This window comes from Mobula hypostoma, chromosome 18 (assembly GCF_963921235.1).
Source record: "Mobula hypostoma chromosome 18, sMobHyp1.1, whole genome shotgun sequence".
NCBI lineage: Eukaryota > Metazoa > Chordata > Chondrichthyes > Myliobatiformes > Myliobatidae > Mobula > Mobula hypostoma.
Window position 1 is genome coordinate 3,088,831 of NC_086114.1, and position 15,827 is coordinate 3,104,657.

At 42.5% G+C, this 15,827-nt stretch overlaps 1 protein-coding gene across 1 annotated transcript in view; it reads left to right on the plus strand.

The window, feature by feature from the left end:
* LOC134358286 (stromal cell-derived factor 1-like) overlaps positions 1-7,222 on the plus strand; it is a 33,039-nt gene extending 25,817 nt beyond the window's left edge. The window contains exons 3-4 of the mRNA XM_063070322.1: positions 419-496; positions 2,973-7,222. Coding sequence (XP_062926392.1) covers positions 419-496; positions 2,973-2,988 — 94 coding nt within the window. The 3' untranslated portion in view covers positions 2,989-7,222. The remainder of the gene's footprint in view (positions 1-418; positions 497-2,972) is intronic.
* Positions 7,223-15,827: the final 8,605 nt, after the last annotated feature.

Genomic DNA, 15,827 nt, shown 5'->3' on the forward strand with positions numbered 1-15,827 from the left:
AGAATGGGGTTGAGAGTTCAAAGTTCAAAGTAAATTTATTATCAAACTGCGTATATGTCACCATATACTACACAGAAATCCACCTCTGTTCTCAAATTCACAATAGAGCAAAGAAATACAACAGAATCAATGAAAGTCTACACCTAGACAGCCAAACAACCAATGTGCAAAAGAGACAAACTGTGCAAATACAAGAAAATTATAAATAAATTTACAAATAATATTGAGAGCAGTGATAACTTTGAGGGATAATAAATTAGCCATGATCGAATGGTGGAACAGACTCGATGGGCCAAATGGCCTAATCCTGCTCCTTATGTCTCATGGCCTTCTGGCCTTTTGTTTTCTTTGGTGTTAAATCTACAAGGCAAAGAAAATCGACCCACTCACTCATGTATGTTGATCTTTTGCTTCACAGAGCCACTCTGAAGAACAACGGTGACCAAATCTGCATTCATCCCAAAACCAAATGGCTCCGGTTCAGAAACAAATATCTGTAAGAAACACAGAAACCCTGTGGCCATCTTAAATTATTGTCACATGAGGCACTGAGATTAAGTATACCTATCGCTGGCTGTTATATTTTCAAATGAAATCTTTTTTATAAATTTGTGTATACAAAGCATACTTCCTTAGTTTCCTGTAATAATGATTTCCCGAGACATCATTTGTCACAGCAGCCTTGAGTTACCCAAAGGTATCAGAGGAGGATAATTTTTGTGTATTTTTGTTTCTTATTGGAATGTTAGAGAAATAATATAACAGGCAAATGAATTAAACGCTGCCTGTTTGTGGCACAGTCCTTTTCATCTGGGGAAAGTATTCTCTCCTTTTGTTTTTCTAAGAAGCATTGAAAATAAATCAGGTAATGAACTTTAATAATGGCAATTATCCCAATTCGGTTCAAAACTCTGTCAATAAATTCACACCATTAATGGAATATCAGATTTCCTTTGCGCTATGCAAACAGTTTATTAGTTATTCTGGTACGAGTCCTTAGGCTAAAGATGGACACCAGGCATCTAACAACACTTGACTGGCAGCCCGCTGCTTTGTGAAGCCACTGTCTCCGGGGGTGGCGGGGGGAGGTGTTGCTGAGCACAGGGAACAGAACCTGTGACCTGGGATCCCAGGAGTAAGAGGAGCTCGTGAACGATGACTGGCTCGGATGAAAGATGTTTGGGCTGCAATAATTAACACATTAATGTACAGCACAAGGCATTTAATTACCTTAATATTGGAAGGCTTGCTATGTTCTGCCTGGCACTACTAATTTTTTTAGCTTTATTAGTCATATGTGTATCAAAATATTGAAACATATAGTAAAACAAGTCGTTTTGTGTCAATGACCAACAAAGTCCGAGGATGTGTTGGGGTACAGCCTGCAAGAGCTGACATGCTTCCGGCACCAAAATAGCATGGTCACGAATTACTTCTCCTCACTCGTACATCGTTTGAATGTGGGAGGAAAGTGGGACACTCAGGGGAAAACGATGCGGTCACGGGGAGAATGTACAAACTCCTTCTAGAGAGCAGTGGAACTGAACTCTGGCCATTGCACTGAGAACGTTGCTGTAACCACTACACTACTGGGGTGCTCTCGTCAAGTGTTAAAGAGACACTTCAGATATTAGATTGTAGGAAGCCACTGGTCTGGGTTTTTACCCATATTGCTATGAATAGGTTGATTTGGCCAAAGTGCTGATGTCCACTCTTTTGTAACATTTAAAATTATCTTAAAATTGTGGAAGTTTGTTGTTGGACATATATAAAGATCAACTTTACTCGTTACAAGTACATCGACGCACACAGTGAAATGCATTGTTTACATCAAATCAAATCAGTGAGGATTGTGTTGGGCAGCCTACAAATGTTGCCATGCTTCTGGCACCAACAGAGCGTGCCCACAACTTACCAACCCTAACCCGTATGGTTTTGGAATGTGGGCGGAAACTGGAACCCACATTCTCACAGGGAGAACATAGAAACTCTCTACAAGCAGTACTGGGAATCGAACTCTGATCTTACAAATGATGCAATAAACCATTGTGCTAATTGCTACACCAATTCCTCAGTACTTGTTTCTCCTTTGATGCTTGCTGTTCTGGCTACAAATAGGGATGTAAATGATTTCAGCTTGGTGCATGACCCTGAACATCAGTGGTAGAGAGTGTCCCAGAGAAGGGCAGTACTCCATGGTGGGGTTTGTGATGTCCCAGCACTGTGAACTCCCTACTGAAACAGTTAGAGGTCCCCCTGGACTGCCAGCCCCAGTCCTACACTGGAAAACAGTTGCCTGCCTCTGCTCTGTGTGTTGTGTACAGCTGACCACAGGTACACGACTCACACAGGGGCAGTGCCAACATGTGGATCCTACAATGCAATGTGTCAAGTTAGTGCAAGGAAGTTAAACTTAACAGGAAAGAGATCAATGCTTGAAAAACTGCAGAGAAAATTTACAAAGATGTGCTGAGACTTGAGGACCTGAGTTATAGGGAATGGTTGAATAGGTTAGAACTTTACTCCCTAGATTGCGATATAATGAGGGGAGATGTTGTAGCGGGATATAGATAGCGAGAGTGCCAGCAGGCTTTTTCCACTGAGGTTGGGTGAGTCTACAAGCAAAGGTCATGGGTTAAGGGTGAAGCGTGAAATGTTTAAGGGGAAGATGAGGGAAAACCCCTTCATTCAGAGGGTGGTGAGAATGAGGAACAAGCTGTCAGTGGAACTGGTAGATGTGGGTTCGATTGTAGCACTTAAGAGACATTTGGATAGGTACATGCTTGGGAAGGGTATAGACGGATATGGTCCAGGTGCGGTTCGATGGGACTAGGCAGAGAAAAGGTTAGCAAGGGCCTGATGGGCTGAAGGGTTGTAGTGCTCTATGACTGTATTAACAGCTTGAGCCAGTGTATTGATTGAACAAATATAAATATCACCTAGTTTTTCATAAAACCTTTGTTAAATTTCAGGAAATCGAAGATGTAAGGGCTGCTAAAGCCATGCGAATCCTGTATGCTGAAGAAACTGATTTATATTCCACGAAGATTGGGATCTGGCACAGTTCATCACTCAGTAACCAAGCACCAAAAGCTCAGTGATATTATTTACCAGCTGAATGTTAATAACAGCACATGCTGAGAAATGCTTTCAGATTCAGCTTAGCAACTATCTTATTAAGGCTTTCATCCTCCACGTGCTAACCTTAAGTCTGGACATTTAATAAAGAAGTACAATGATGAGCATAAGTATTGCATGAGATGACAATGCCTCGGGCTAGTGTGGTTTGCTTGGGATTTCTGAACTGCTGAGGTGACATTGCAACTTGCTTCCTTCACCCAATAATGTCCATTTCCCCAACTATTCCAATTAAACCACGGTCCGATGTAGGGCCTCAGCCTGTGATGTCAGCTGTTTATTCATTTCTATAAATGCTGCCTGACCTGCTGAGTTCCTCCAGCATTTTGTACGTGTTGCTCTGGATTTCCGGCATTGGAAGAATCTCTTGGATTCCAATTAAGCATCTCAATTTCCTGACCAAAAGGGAGGAGACCTCCACCTTGAGGTCAGTGAGTGATCTCCCATCTCCGCTCAGGGCACAGGTGATAGTGACAATGGTCTTACCTATGGGCACCTGCCCATCTGCCACCAGAGTCCCAGAAAGAGACTCGACAAATTTAAATCTTAATCACACATGAAAGTAAATTAGCAAGGGGAATACGGGACAAGAATACTGGTTGGTTTTGGCAAAGAGCTATGTTTGCATTAATAACAAAGTTTCATTGGTGTTTTCAAAACGGCAGGATCTTGTGAGGTTTGTGGCAGAACATACAGGCTGTGCCAGGTGCCCCAGCGGCAGAGGTTGCAGACTGGGAAGGTGTAGTAAAAGCGGACAGGGCAAATTGTTGTAGTGCGATCAGTAGACTGTATAACCTGCAGCCACTGTGTGCTGGTGCTGGAGGATGCAAGTGATGATTCTGTGACGACAGGTATTGCTTTGTCCTGGATGGCATTAGGCTTCTGTGGCTTTTGGGAAATGCACTCATCCCAGCATGGGCGGTGCCGTAGAGCTATGTTTCTATCAAAGGAGGTGTAAGGTGCTCCTTCCCTCTACTAGCCTGCAGGTCACCCTTGGACAAGGTGCAGCACCTGCCTAGCCCCTGATCAGGGTCACGTGCAACCATGGGAGGAGGTGGTGGATGGTTGTATGAGCAGCCAGTGCATATCACAAGTTGTGGTTATGTGACCACTGACGCCAGCTAGACAATCTCTGGAGAGCATTGATAATGGCTGGGGTTGCCCATCTTGTAAAGACAATACCCAGAAGAAGCAAAATTTGCTGAGATCAATCGTGGTCATGAGACCATGATCACCCACATCACATGACATGGCACATAATGCTGATGTCATATGACACTGCACATAATGATGATGACGACTATGACTCTTCCCAGCAAGTGCAGAGTGTTCTGTCATACCCCAACTTGTGTCTCGTAGATGATGGAAAGAATTTGGGTTTCCAAGATACAAGTCATATGAGGTGAGATACTTAGCCTTTGACCAACTATTTAAGCATTGATATTTATGTGAACGGTCCAGTGGAGTTCTGGTTAATGGTGACACCAGGATATTGATACTGGGGGCTTGGTTGCCGTGATATCATTGAATATCAAGGGCTGGTACTTAGACTGTCCCTTGTGGAAGATGATTATTGCCTAAACACTTTTGTAGTGATTTTATTATATTGCTTTGCTACTTATCTCACCTAGTCTGAGTGTTATCTAAGGCGTGCTGCATGCTAGCATGGGCTGCTGAAGAGTTACAATTGGGGTTGAACACTATGACTAACCTCTCACCTTAAATGGAGAGTCGCATGTATCATTCCACAGTGAGGTGTTGGCGCCAAGAGGGAAATGATACATCGGTCCCTGTAGACCGGCTAAAGAGACTCAGCAGGAAGAATAAGCATAATAGCAGCCACCAGCTGGCCCAAAAAAACATTAGCACACTAAAAATGGTCATGGGAGTAAATCTGTTAGTGTTTTGGTCTGCATCTCACAACACACAAACTTTCCCTGAAAAATGTAGAGCGAAATATACGTTCCACATGAGTTACAACATTCAGAAGAATTCATACTCATTTTCCTTTGCTGAACATTTTCTTTTGAAAGATCTTTGTTGCACAATGATACATCTCAGTGTTCGTTCAGCTCAGTGACCAGCTGTCCATCTCTGAATCAGAAGATGATGGGCTCATGTCTGTACTGGTGCTAAGTTCATCAAGCTGGACCTCATCCAGTGTTGGACAGCGATGAACCCTATCAGCCCACTGATACACCCGACAATATTCTCCTGAAAACTCCGACCCACGGTGGGATAATCTGCAGGAAATGAGATGTTATGTTGAAGTTGTATAAGACATCGGTGAGGTCATATTGGGAGTATTGTGTGCAGTTTTGGTTTCCTACCTACAGGAAAGATGTAAATAAGGTTGAAAGAGTGCAGAGAAAATGTTGGCAGGTCTGGAAGACATGAGTTTTAGGAAGGACTTTATACCTTAGAATGTAAAAGACTGAGAGGAGATTGGACTGAGGTCTATAAAACTATGTGGGGTGTAGGTAAGCAAATGCAAGCAAGCTTTTACCACTGAGATTGGGTGGGACTACAATTGGAGGTCATGGGTTAAGGCTGAAAGATGAAAAGTTTCAGGGGAACATGAGGGGAAACTTGTTCACTCGGATGGTCGTGAGAGTGTGGAAAGAGCTGCTAGTGCAAGTGGTGCATGCAAAGTCTGTTTTAACATTTAAGAGAAGTTTGGATAGGTAAATGGATGGCAAGAGTATGGAAGTCAATGGTCCAGAGCAGGCCAATGGGAGTAGGTAGTTCAAATGGCTTAGCATGGACTAGATGGGCCAAAGTGCCTGTTTCTATGCTGTACTGTTTTATGACTCTACGACTCTAATCTGTCTGTCACCTCATGACCCTCTGAAGATTCCTGCTGCATTCATTGTCTTTTCAAGCTAGTTCGTTGGACACACACTGCCTTTGCTGCCTTTCTGAATTGAAGAAAGATGTTTATGCAGATTGCAAACTGAGGAAAATACTTGCCAAAGATTTTATGAAGAAATAAGACAAGACTATTTAGTTGACAAACATCATGCAAAAAGAAACGTTTAAGCAAGTTCAGACATTCTTAAAACCGTTCACTCAAATTTCTTAAAGGAAAACTACTAGCTATAACCTATAGGCTATGAATATAATGAATATAAATTCAGTTTTATTAAACAATATCAATGTCTAGGATGATGGGTACACATATTTAGTGTATTTTGTTACAGGGTGGTCTAAATAAAAACTGAATTACTTCTGGAAATGAGTATGGAGGACCCAAGGGAAGGGCTGCATTCTATATGTCACTCATTATAAACATAAGACCCATACAATGGGGCTGATTTCTCTCTCTTACCTAATGATCTGTATCAGCTATTGATTTTGTCCTTGAATATTCTGCATTGTTTTCCAAATATTTCACGAGTACAGTAATGTGCAGTAATTGCAGATTCTGAAGCCTTTCTGTCTGACGGCATTCCCGGGGCAGGATCGGTCATTGTAACACAATACAATGCTATTTTGCAAGGTTCCTCATAATTTGTTCTAAAATTAATGAGTCTTTGTGCCTGCTCCCAGGAGCTCAGTTCACTTTGTTTGTTTGATTTCCTGCCCCCAGTCTGCAACCGTGGCAAAGCACAGTACCAAATTTGTGAAAGTTTACATTCCTCTGCTAAACTCCAGAAAATGTGAAAAGAAATGTTTAAAGTTCAAAGTAAATTTATTCTCAAAGTTCATATATGTCTTTGTATACAATCCCAAGATTCATTTTCTTGCAAGCATTCACCATAAATACAAAGAAACGGAATAGAATCAATGAAAAACTGTACACAAGGACAAACAAACTGTGCAAAAGACAATGTGCGAATACAAAAAGATAAAACAAAATAATTAAAATAATAAACAAAAATAATAAATATAGAGAATATAAGATGAAGAGTCCTTGAAAGTGAGTCTGTAGGTTGTGGGAACAGTTCAGTGATGGGGCGGGTGAATTTGAATGAAATTATCCTCTCTGGTTCAAGAGCCGGGCTGAGGGATATCTATTTCACAAAAGTTATTGAATGGGGACATTATTATATATTGTTTTGCAATTATTATACAAATAAAAGCATATTTAATTTACTTTTAGCCTGTTCATTATGTTGATGACTAGACATTGCTGATGGACCATTTGCTAAGTTGACAATGTTTGGACTACAGATGTCCATCAAGTGGTTGTCTGGGGTAGAAAATTACGCATAGCTTCAGATTGTGCAGATGCTGGAAATCCAGAGTAAGGAACACAAAATGCTGGAGGAAGTTAGCAAGTCAAGCAGCACCTATAGAGAGGAATAAACAGTTGACGTTTTGGGCTGAGACCCTTTGTTTAGGACTGGAAAGGAAGGGGGAAGAAAACAGAATAAGAAGGCGGTGGAGGGCGGGGGGGGGTGTACCAGCTGACTGGTGACGGGTGAGACAAGGTGATGGGTAAGATAGATGGGTAGGGTAGGGGAGGGGGTTGAAATAAGAGTTTGGAAGGTGGTAAGTGGAGAAGGAATGATCGGCGGGAACATCGATTCCTTTTAATTCCTGTAATTCCTTCTGGTATTGGATTCATTCTTAAATAGATATTTAGAATTTCTCTGGTCTAATTTGACATTAATTTTCTAATTAAAAGCCCTTAACTCCCATCATTCATCTCTGGGTTAAATTTTGCGACCTTTCCTGAAGCAGGTTCTTGACAATGAATAACTGGAGATACGTGAGTGCCAAGTCAGCTGGTACATTCACTGACAAACACCACCCCAGTTCGTTGCCAAGCAGAGGTAGTTATAAAGTCAACACAGAAACAGGCCCTTTGGCCAATTTGCCCGACCAAGATGGCTGCCGTGAGCTATTCCCATTTGCTTGCCTTTGGCCGAGGTCTCTCTAAATCTTGTCCAAATAGTAGAGCAGAGAATGATACAGCACAGTACAGGCTCCTCAGCCCATAATGTGGTGCCAACTTTATAACCTACTCTAAGATCAATCTAGCCTTAACCTCCCACATAGCCTCCATTTTTCTATCATCCATGTGCCTATCTAAGAGTCTCTTAAATGTCCCTAATGACTCTGCCTCTGCAGATACAGTGCATTCCATGCACATACCACTCTTTGTGCAAGAAAACCTTATCCTGACATCCCCTTTTACTTTCCCCCAATCACCTAAGAATTGTGCTTCCTAGAATTTGCTATTTCTGTCCTGGGAAAAATTATCTGATTGTCCATTTAATCTGTGCCTTTTATCATCTTGTACACCTCCATCAAATCTCCTCCCATCTTCCTTTGCTCCAGAGAGACAAGCCTTAGCTCACTTAGCCTATCCTCATAAAACAGGCTATCTAATCCATGAAGCATTCTGTTAATTCTCCTCTGCACTCTCTCTAAAACTTCCTATAATAAGGTGACCAGAAATGAAAATGATATTCCAAATGTGGTCTAACCGGAGTTTTACAGAGCTACATTACCTCATAGCTCTTGAGCTCAAGTGAGCAGTAATAATTCTGAACTATAGAAGTGTTACAAGAAATGGTTCAAACATCACTGTCTCTCCCACCACCCCCCCCCCCCACACCCGTGACAAACCTCTTTCCAATTCACTTCATTTGTTCCTTACACCCCTCACCTAGTCCAGGAGCACACTCTGCAAGATCCTAACTACTGAGTGAAATGTCCATAAGCGTCCATAGGATACAGAATACGGCCATTCAGCCCTTTGAGTCTGCTCCGCCATTCCATCATGGTTAATTGTTGAGACATTGTTATGGTTAAATGACCACTGTGTTAATCAAAAAATAATTTAAATTTCTTCCCTACCAGTAACTGCTGGAAACTGACAGACAATTTGCCAAAGCAGGAGAGATGATTGGGAAATTATTTCAAAAACAGTTTTAGTGATGTATGTTTCTAATGGTAAAGAAAAGATAAAGATTAAAGATTAGTTTTATTTTTCAGGTGTACGTCAAAATATCAAAATGAAAATGTAAATTCACAAGTTCACAATTCACCACAACAGGAGGAGGAAAGTTGAAAGTGCAATGTAAATTTATTGTCACAATACCTACTGAATATATCACCATATACAACTCTGAGATCCACTTTCCTGCAGACTTTCTCAATAAATCCAATAAACATAACTTCATCAATGAAAGACTGCACCAACAAGGTGGACGGCTAGTGTGCAATAACAGCAGGCTGTGCAAATACATAAAGAAAGGAAAAGAAACAATAATAATAATTAATTAAGCAATAAATATCTAGAACATGAGATGAAGAGTCCTTGAAGTGAGGCCATAGGTTGTGGCAACATTTCAGTGATGGGGCAAATGAAGTTGAATGAAGATATCGCCTGTGGTTCAGGAGCCTGATGGTCGAGGGGTAATAACTGTTCCTGAACCTGGTGGTGTGAGCCTGAGGATCCTGTACTTTCTTCCTGAAGGCAGCAGTGAGAAGAGAGCATGACCTGGCTGGTGGGGTCCCTGATGATGGATGCTGCTTTCCTGTGACAGCATTTCATGTAGATGTGCTCAATGTTGGGGAGAGCTTTATGCACGTTGGACTGGACCATATCCATTACCTTTTGTAGAATTTTCAGGAGAAACAGAATTAATATTTCAGGAGAAAGACACATTATGCTGAAGGTTCTTTGACCTAACACATTAATTCTCTTCTCACAGATCTGGCCTGACCTAGAAGGATGCAACACGGATTCCAGCCCTTTGGCCTGTCAAGCTTATGTTGACTATTGAACTCCCCTGCCCAGATTGCCTTCCTCTCTGATATTCTGCCACTTAACCAAGCAAGCTGCTTTTTTTTTGGGATGTGGGTAGAAATCGTAGCATTTGGAGGAAGCTCATGCACCCACAGAGGAAATATGCAATCTCCACACAGATGACACAAGATATCAGGACCAAACCCAGGTCATTAAGAGTGATGGAGTTGCAGTTCTACTGAGAAATAAATTGATGGAGTTTTGTGTTTTTATTTTAGATTTCCAGCTTCAGTTTTAGTTTAAGTTTTGATCTGCATTATTCTCTTTATAAGAGAATTTCTCATTTTCATTTTCCAGAGCAGAACTCTGTTAACATCATTATAAAGTTATAGGGGAAAGAGGCTAGAACTTTATTCCTGGATCACTGGAGAAGGAGGGGAGACCTTATAGACCTATATAACATTATGAAGGTATAGAATGGGTAAATGCAAACAGGCTTTTTCCACTGAGGTTGGGTGAGACTAAAACTTGAGGTCATAGGTTAAGGGCGAAAGGTGAAATATTTAAGGAAAACCTGAGGGGAGCTTCTTTACTCAAAGGGTGTTGCGAGTGTGGAACGAGCTGCCAGTGGAAGTGGTGGCTGTTGGTTCGATGGCAACATTTAGGAGAAATTTGGAGAAGCACATGGATGGGAGGGTTAGAGAAGACCATGATATGGGTGTGTCTAGTGTGAGCTGAAGAGCCTGTTTCTGTGCTGTAGTGCTCTTTGACTCTATGCTTCCAAGATACTTTCACCACTGACTCCCTGAAGCAGGGAAGCATCTAAGGCAGTTTCTTACAGATTACTGGGCAAGGTCAGATGGTCAGAAAACAAACCTAGCTCGGTCAACAAACGGTTAATAATGGGGTTGAATGTTGTTTTATGACTGAAGGACCGCACGAGAACAAGACGAAAATATCTGAGATGTTTTTCCACCAGCACAAAGCAAACACAAAGGGAGAAGGCTGTCTGATATCTCCACTCAGACACCTGGAAAGATCTTGCAGCCAAACAATTCAACACTTAAAATTAATTCAGGACCTAATCCTACATAAAGCAGGTCCTAAAATTAGTTCTGAATCTGCCTCGTGTTATTTTGAAGTTGTACTTACACTCATAGATGAATTTGGGGTAACATTCCGGACCGCTCTTCTCCATCATTAACTTCCTTTTTAGAGATTCTCCAGTAAGAGTCTTCCTGACCACCTCATTCCAATATAGGCCTTCAAGCCTGGCTGTTGGTCTAGAGGTCTCACTAATCCCAACTGTCTCCATATCCCTGCCTCTATTCATTACATTAAGCTTATTTAAGAGATTCTTAGATAGGGGTATGGGTGAAAGGAATATTAAAGGTTTCAAAGGTGCATTTAACGTCAGAGAAATGTATACAATATACATCCTGAAATGCATTTTCTTCGCAAACATCCACAAAAGCAGGGGAGTGCCCCAAAGAATGAATGTCAGTTAAATGTTAGAACCCCAAAGTTCCCCCCGCCAGCTCACCCCTCCCACATGTAAACAGCAGCAAAGCAATGATCCCCCCCCACTGGCAAAAAAAAGCATCGACAGCCCCCACCGAGCACTCAAGCGTGCAGCAAAGCATCAATAAAGTCACAGACTTTCACCACCCCAAAGACTATTCATTCACCCAGTATTCGACATACCACGGGCTCTCTCTCTCCCTAATAAGGGAGAAAGAGGACTCTCTCTTTCACAGCGAGAGGGGAGACATAACAAACAACTCGCTGGTTTATGATGTTAAAAGTCTGTTGCGTCGCTTTTACCGAGCTCTGTGCCCAAAGATCTCAGGTCTCTGGGCACACAGCCAGAGATCTTCCATCTCCCACAACACACCAATTTCCTGCTGGGACACTGACCTTTGGTCTGCCTGTCTCCAGAGTCACGAGATCCCGGAACTCCGAAGGCGAGCGAAGCTCTTAGGGCACATCCTTGGCATATCGAATAATGGCCAGTTGTGAAACCCCGAGATCGGGTCCCATTCCAACAAAGAACCAAATTCAGGGTGTAACTCCAGATCAGGGTCTTCAAAAGAACCCTGAAAGGGGAAAATAGAGATATTAAAGATGGAAATAGAGCTGCTTCCGAAGATGCAAGCAGAGGAATTGGCGTTAGGACGGCTATGTGAGAGGGAAGCGTTAGATTGATTTTGCGGTAGGTTAAAGGGTTGGCACAACATTGTGAGCTGAAGGGCCTGTTCTATGCTGTACTGTTCTATGGTCTATGATCTATTCCACTTCTCGAGTCTGTGCCAGTTCCTAAACATTTGCAGGTTTTACCCTGAATCGCCACTGGCTGGGGTATATGGTGACGGACCAGACTCATTTCATCCACTGGTGGTCAGGTGTGAGCCCAGAGTGAAGACTGGCTGAGGAACAATCTTGAGTGTGGCCATTGTGGGGTTCGAGGGGCTGGTGAGGAATGACGTACCAGGTAGACGAGGGGTGATTGATAAGTTTGTGGCCTAGGGTAGAAGGAGATGAGTTATACAGCTCTCGTTACATGCACATGCAGTGCAGCGCTTTGAGTGATTATGCAGAAAGTTTGAGGTTAATAACTCATCTCCTTCTACCTTAGACCACGAACTTATCAATCACCCCTGCTGTGGACACTTTCTGCAGGTCCAAGATCCGTATGCTCCACGACCGCTGGACGAAGTGTGTAAATGTAGGAGGGGACTATGTTGAAAAATAAATGTGCTAGGTTTTCTAAAATTGACTCCTACCTTAGGAGAACTTATCAATCACCCCTGGTATGTTGCATGTGTATCTCATCTCTCATGAGGGGACTGAGACTGAGCGAGAGGGAGCACTGTTGCCTCCACTAGGCACTGAGAAGATAACAGCACCATCACCTGTCACCATTTGGAAATGGCCAGAGATTCCAACAACTGTGGAAAATCTGGGAGCCATTTGAAACCTTCAGTCAAAGACCCAATTAATGTTGATCAGTGATCTGGTCCATTGGGAGGTTTACCTTCCCTCCAAGCCTGCTTTCCTGCTGTAGTCATCAGTCCACTATTAAAGAAAAGGAAGCACATGTGGTCTAGCCAGGTGTAGAAAGTTAACAAACAGCCCCTTAAACCAATTGCAAGAAGCCATCCACCACATCAGATGTAGGACAGGTGTTGTGATCATTTACACCCCTGGAATACAGATAGTTTGTATTTCTCTGTCAGAGGTTTCTGTTCTTATAAGAGATTTTACTGAGTGGATTGTCTGGGGGAAAAGTCTTGATCTCATGACTCATTGACTCTTTCCGCATTTGACCTTTCAGAGGTGCGGCATAGCAGGAGGGAAGCACGGCCAAGAGTTGCTATTCTATTCCCAACCAACCTTTTCAAACGCTCACATAAACTGAAAATCTGTGGGGATTTGCAGCCTCATTGGGCATATAAAGTTGCTGATGGTTTCCAGTTGTTGTGGTTGAATTTCAATCCACCTTTCAGGAATTAAGACTACAATTTTCTCTCCAAATTTGATCACAACCCCACAGGGCATTAACAAAGATCTTGGAACAAGTATAACATGGACTTGTTACGATGGGGTCTTGCAGACAGAGTGGAAATAAATCAGAGGACTAACAGGGTCTGTTCTGTGTGATTGGGACTTGCTGATGATTATTCACAGCTCACTGCACAGAAACAGGATATTCATTACTCCAAATGACATACAATAATTAACCTATATACCAAACAATTGTTGGTGTGATCTCTGCCTTGTTACATGTCAACACCTGATTAACAAGAAAGTCTAGGACAGCATAGTACTTAATTTATTTATTGAGATACAACATGGGGTAGACCCCTCTGGCCCTTTGAGCTGCACCACCCAGCAATCCCCTGATTTAATCCCAGCCTAATCACGGGACAATGTACAATGACCAATTAACTGACCAACTGGTACGTCTTTGGACTGTGGGAGGAAACCGGAGCACACGGAGGAAACCGTGCGGTCACAGGGAGAAGGTACAAACTCCTTACAGGCAGTGGTGGGAAATGAACCTGGATCACTGGTACCGCAGAGCATCTTGGACTTTGATATGGTGTTCTGGACTATTGATCGTGAGACAAATTCTAGCCTCATTAGGGGAGCTGTGGTAAAATTCAAGCAATTAAATATATTTGGATTATAAATCCTGAAACAAAATTATTGCTGAAAAATCCATCTAGTTCCTAAAGGTCCTTCAGGGAAGTGGTTCAGGCAGCAAGTGACTCCAGACCCAACACTGGCTTCACTTTCAACTGTCTTGTGCAACAGCCCATTTCCTTGCAGCTTGTGAAATGTTCTGAAACGCTTGGCAGTGATGTCACCTCCTGCAGAAGAAGAAAGTATCAAGTTTAATAGTTTACTGTTAGTTAAATGCCGCAGGAACTCAGCATCTGCCTGACCACCTGAGTTAATCGAGCATTTTGTGTGTGCTGCTTTGGATTTCCAGCATCTGCAGACTTCCCTGTGTTTAATAGTTGACTGTTGGAGTAGACACTACTGGATGCAAGGATATTACTTTTGTTAAGCTGTAGGTGACAACTCTGATGGGGAGCATTTGAGAGAATTGGCATGGAGCATTTCTGGGAAAGATGGATAAACACAAGGAATACAGGAGCTGGAAGAGGTGCAGTAGAGACTCATACAGAACAGAAACACAGTTGGGATAGAGGCTTGGTTACCTGCTGTGAGGCACAGGTACTTTCTACTCATACCTTCCTGACAAAATGTCTGTAATTCTCAATGTATCACTGGAATCAGTGCTGGGACCTTCAATGAACTTCAGAAATCCGAGGTGTAAAGGGATTTGGGAGTCCTCATGCAGGATTCCCTAAAAGTTAACTTGCAGGTTGAGTCAGTAGTAAGGGAGGCAAGTGCAATGTTAGTATTCATTTCCAGAGAAGCAAGAATGTAATGCTGAGGCTTTATTAGGCATTGGTCAGACTGGAGTCGAAATATGGTGAGCACTTTTGTGCCCCTCATCTAAGAAAAGAAATGTTGTTAATGGAGAGGATCCAGAGGAGGTTTACAAGAACGATTTTGGGAATGAGAGGGCTGATGTTTGAGGAGCGTTTGATATCTCTGGGCCTGTACTCACTGCAGTTTAGAAGAGTGGGGGGTGGGGTTCTCATTGAAATCTATCAAATATTGAAAGGACTAGATAGAGTGGATGTAGAGAGGATGTTTGAAATCGTGGGTGAATCTGGACCAGCGGATACAACTTCAAAATAGAGGAACATCCATTTAGAACAAAGATGGAGGAATTTCTTTAGCCAGAAGGTGGGAAATCTGTGGTATTCATTGCCACAGATAACTGTGGGGGCCCAGTCATTGGGAGTACTGAAAGAGGTGATTAGTCAGGGCATCAAAGGTTGTGGAAAAAAGGCAGGAGTACGGGGTTGAGAGAGAAAATAAATCAGCCATGATGGAATGGTGGAGCAGACCTAATGGGCCGAATGGCCTAATTCTGCTCCAATCTTGTATGGTCTCATGGCCTTCTGTGCCACTATGACTCAGCAGTTATCCTTGATCTCCCAGTCCATACCGCCTCATCTCCTCCTGTAAGCAGGGCTTGTTACACATCTCAATTCCTGATATTCCTACTTCTGGGAATATTATCAACAAAATAATTCCAAGAATCATTGGTAGACATTCCTCAGACAGCCAGGAGGCCTTATTTAATATTTAGCTAATTATCCAGTGGGTTTATGGTCCGTCACTGCTCCTGTCCTGCGGTTTAACACTGACCCTTTAATCCTTCTCTAGAATGACGTCTCCTTATTCAGTTTAGAATCAGTATTATCTCTGTCTTCTCATCAGCTGCTTCATCTTACAGAGAATTATGCCACTGGGGTCTGTTGGCATTTGAACATTTATTAGTGGTGTAGCTGGATTTGGGACCTTCCCAAACGAGAGGATTCACTTTCCCATTAACCTTCCT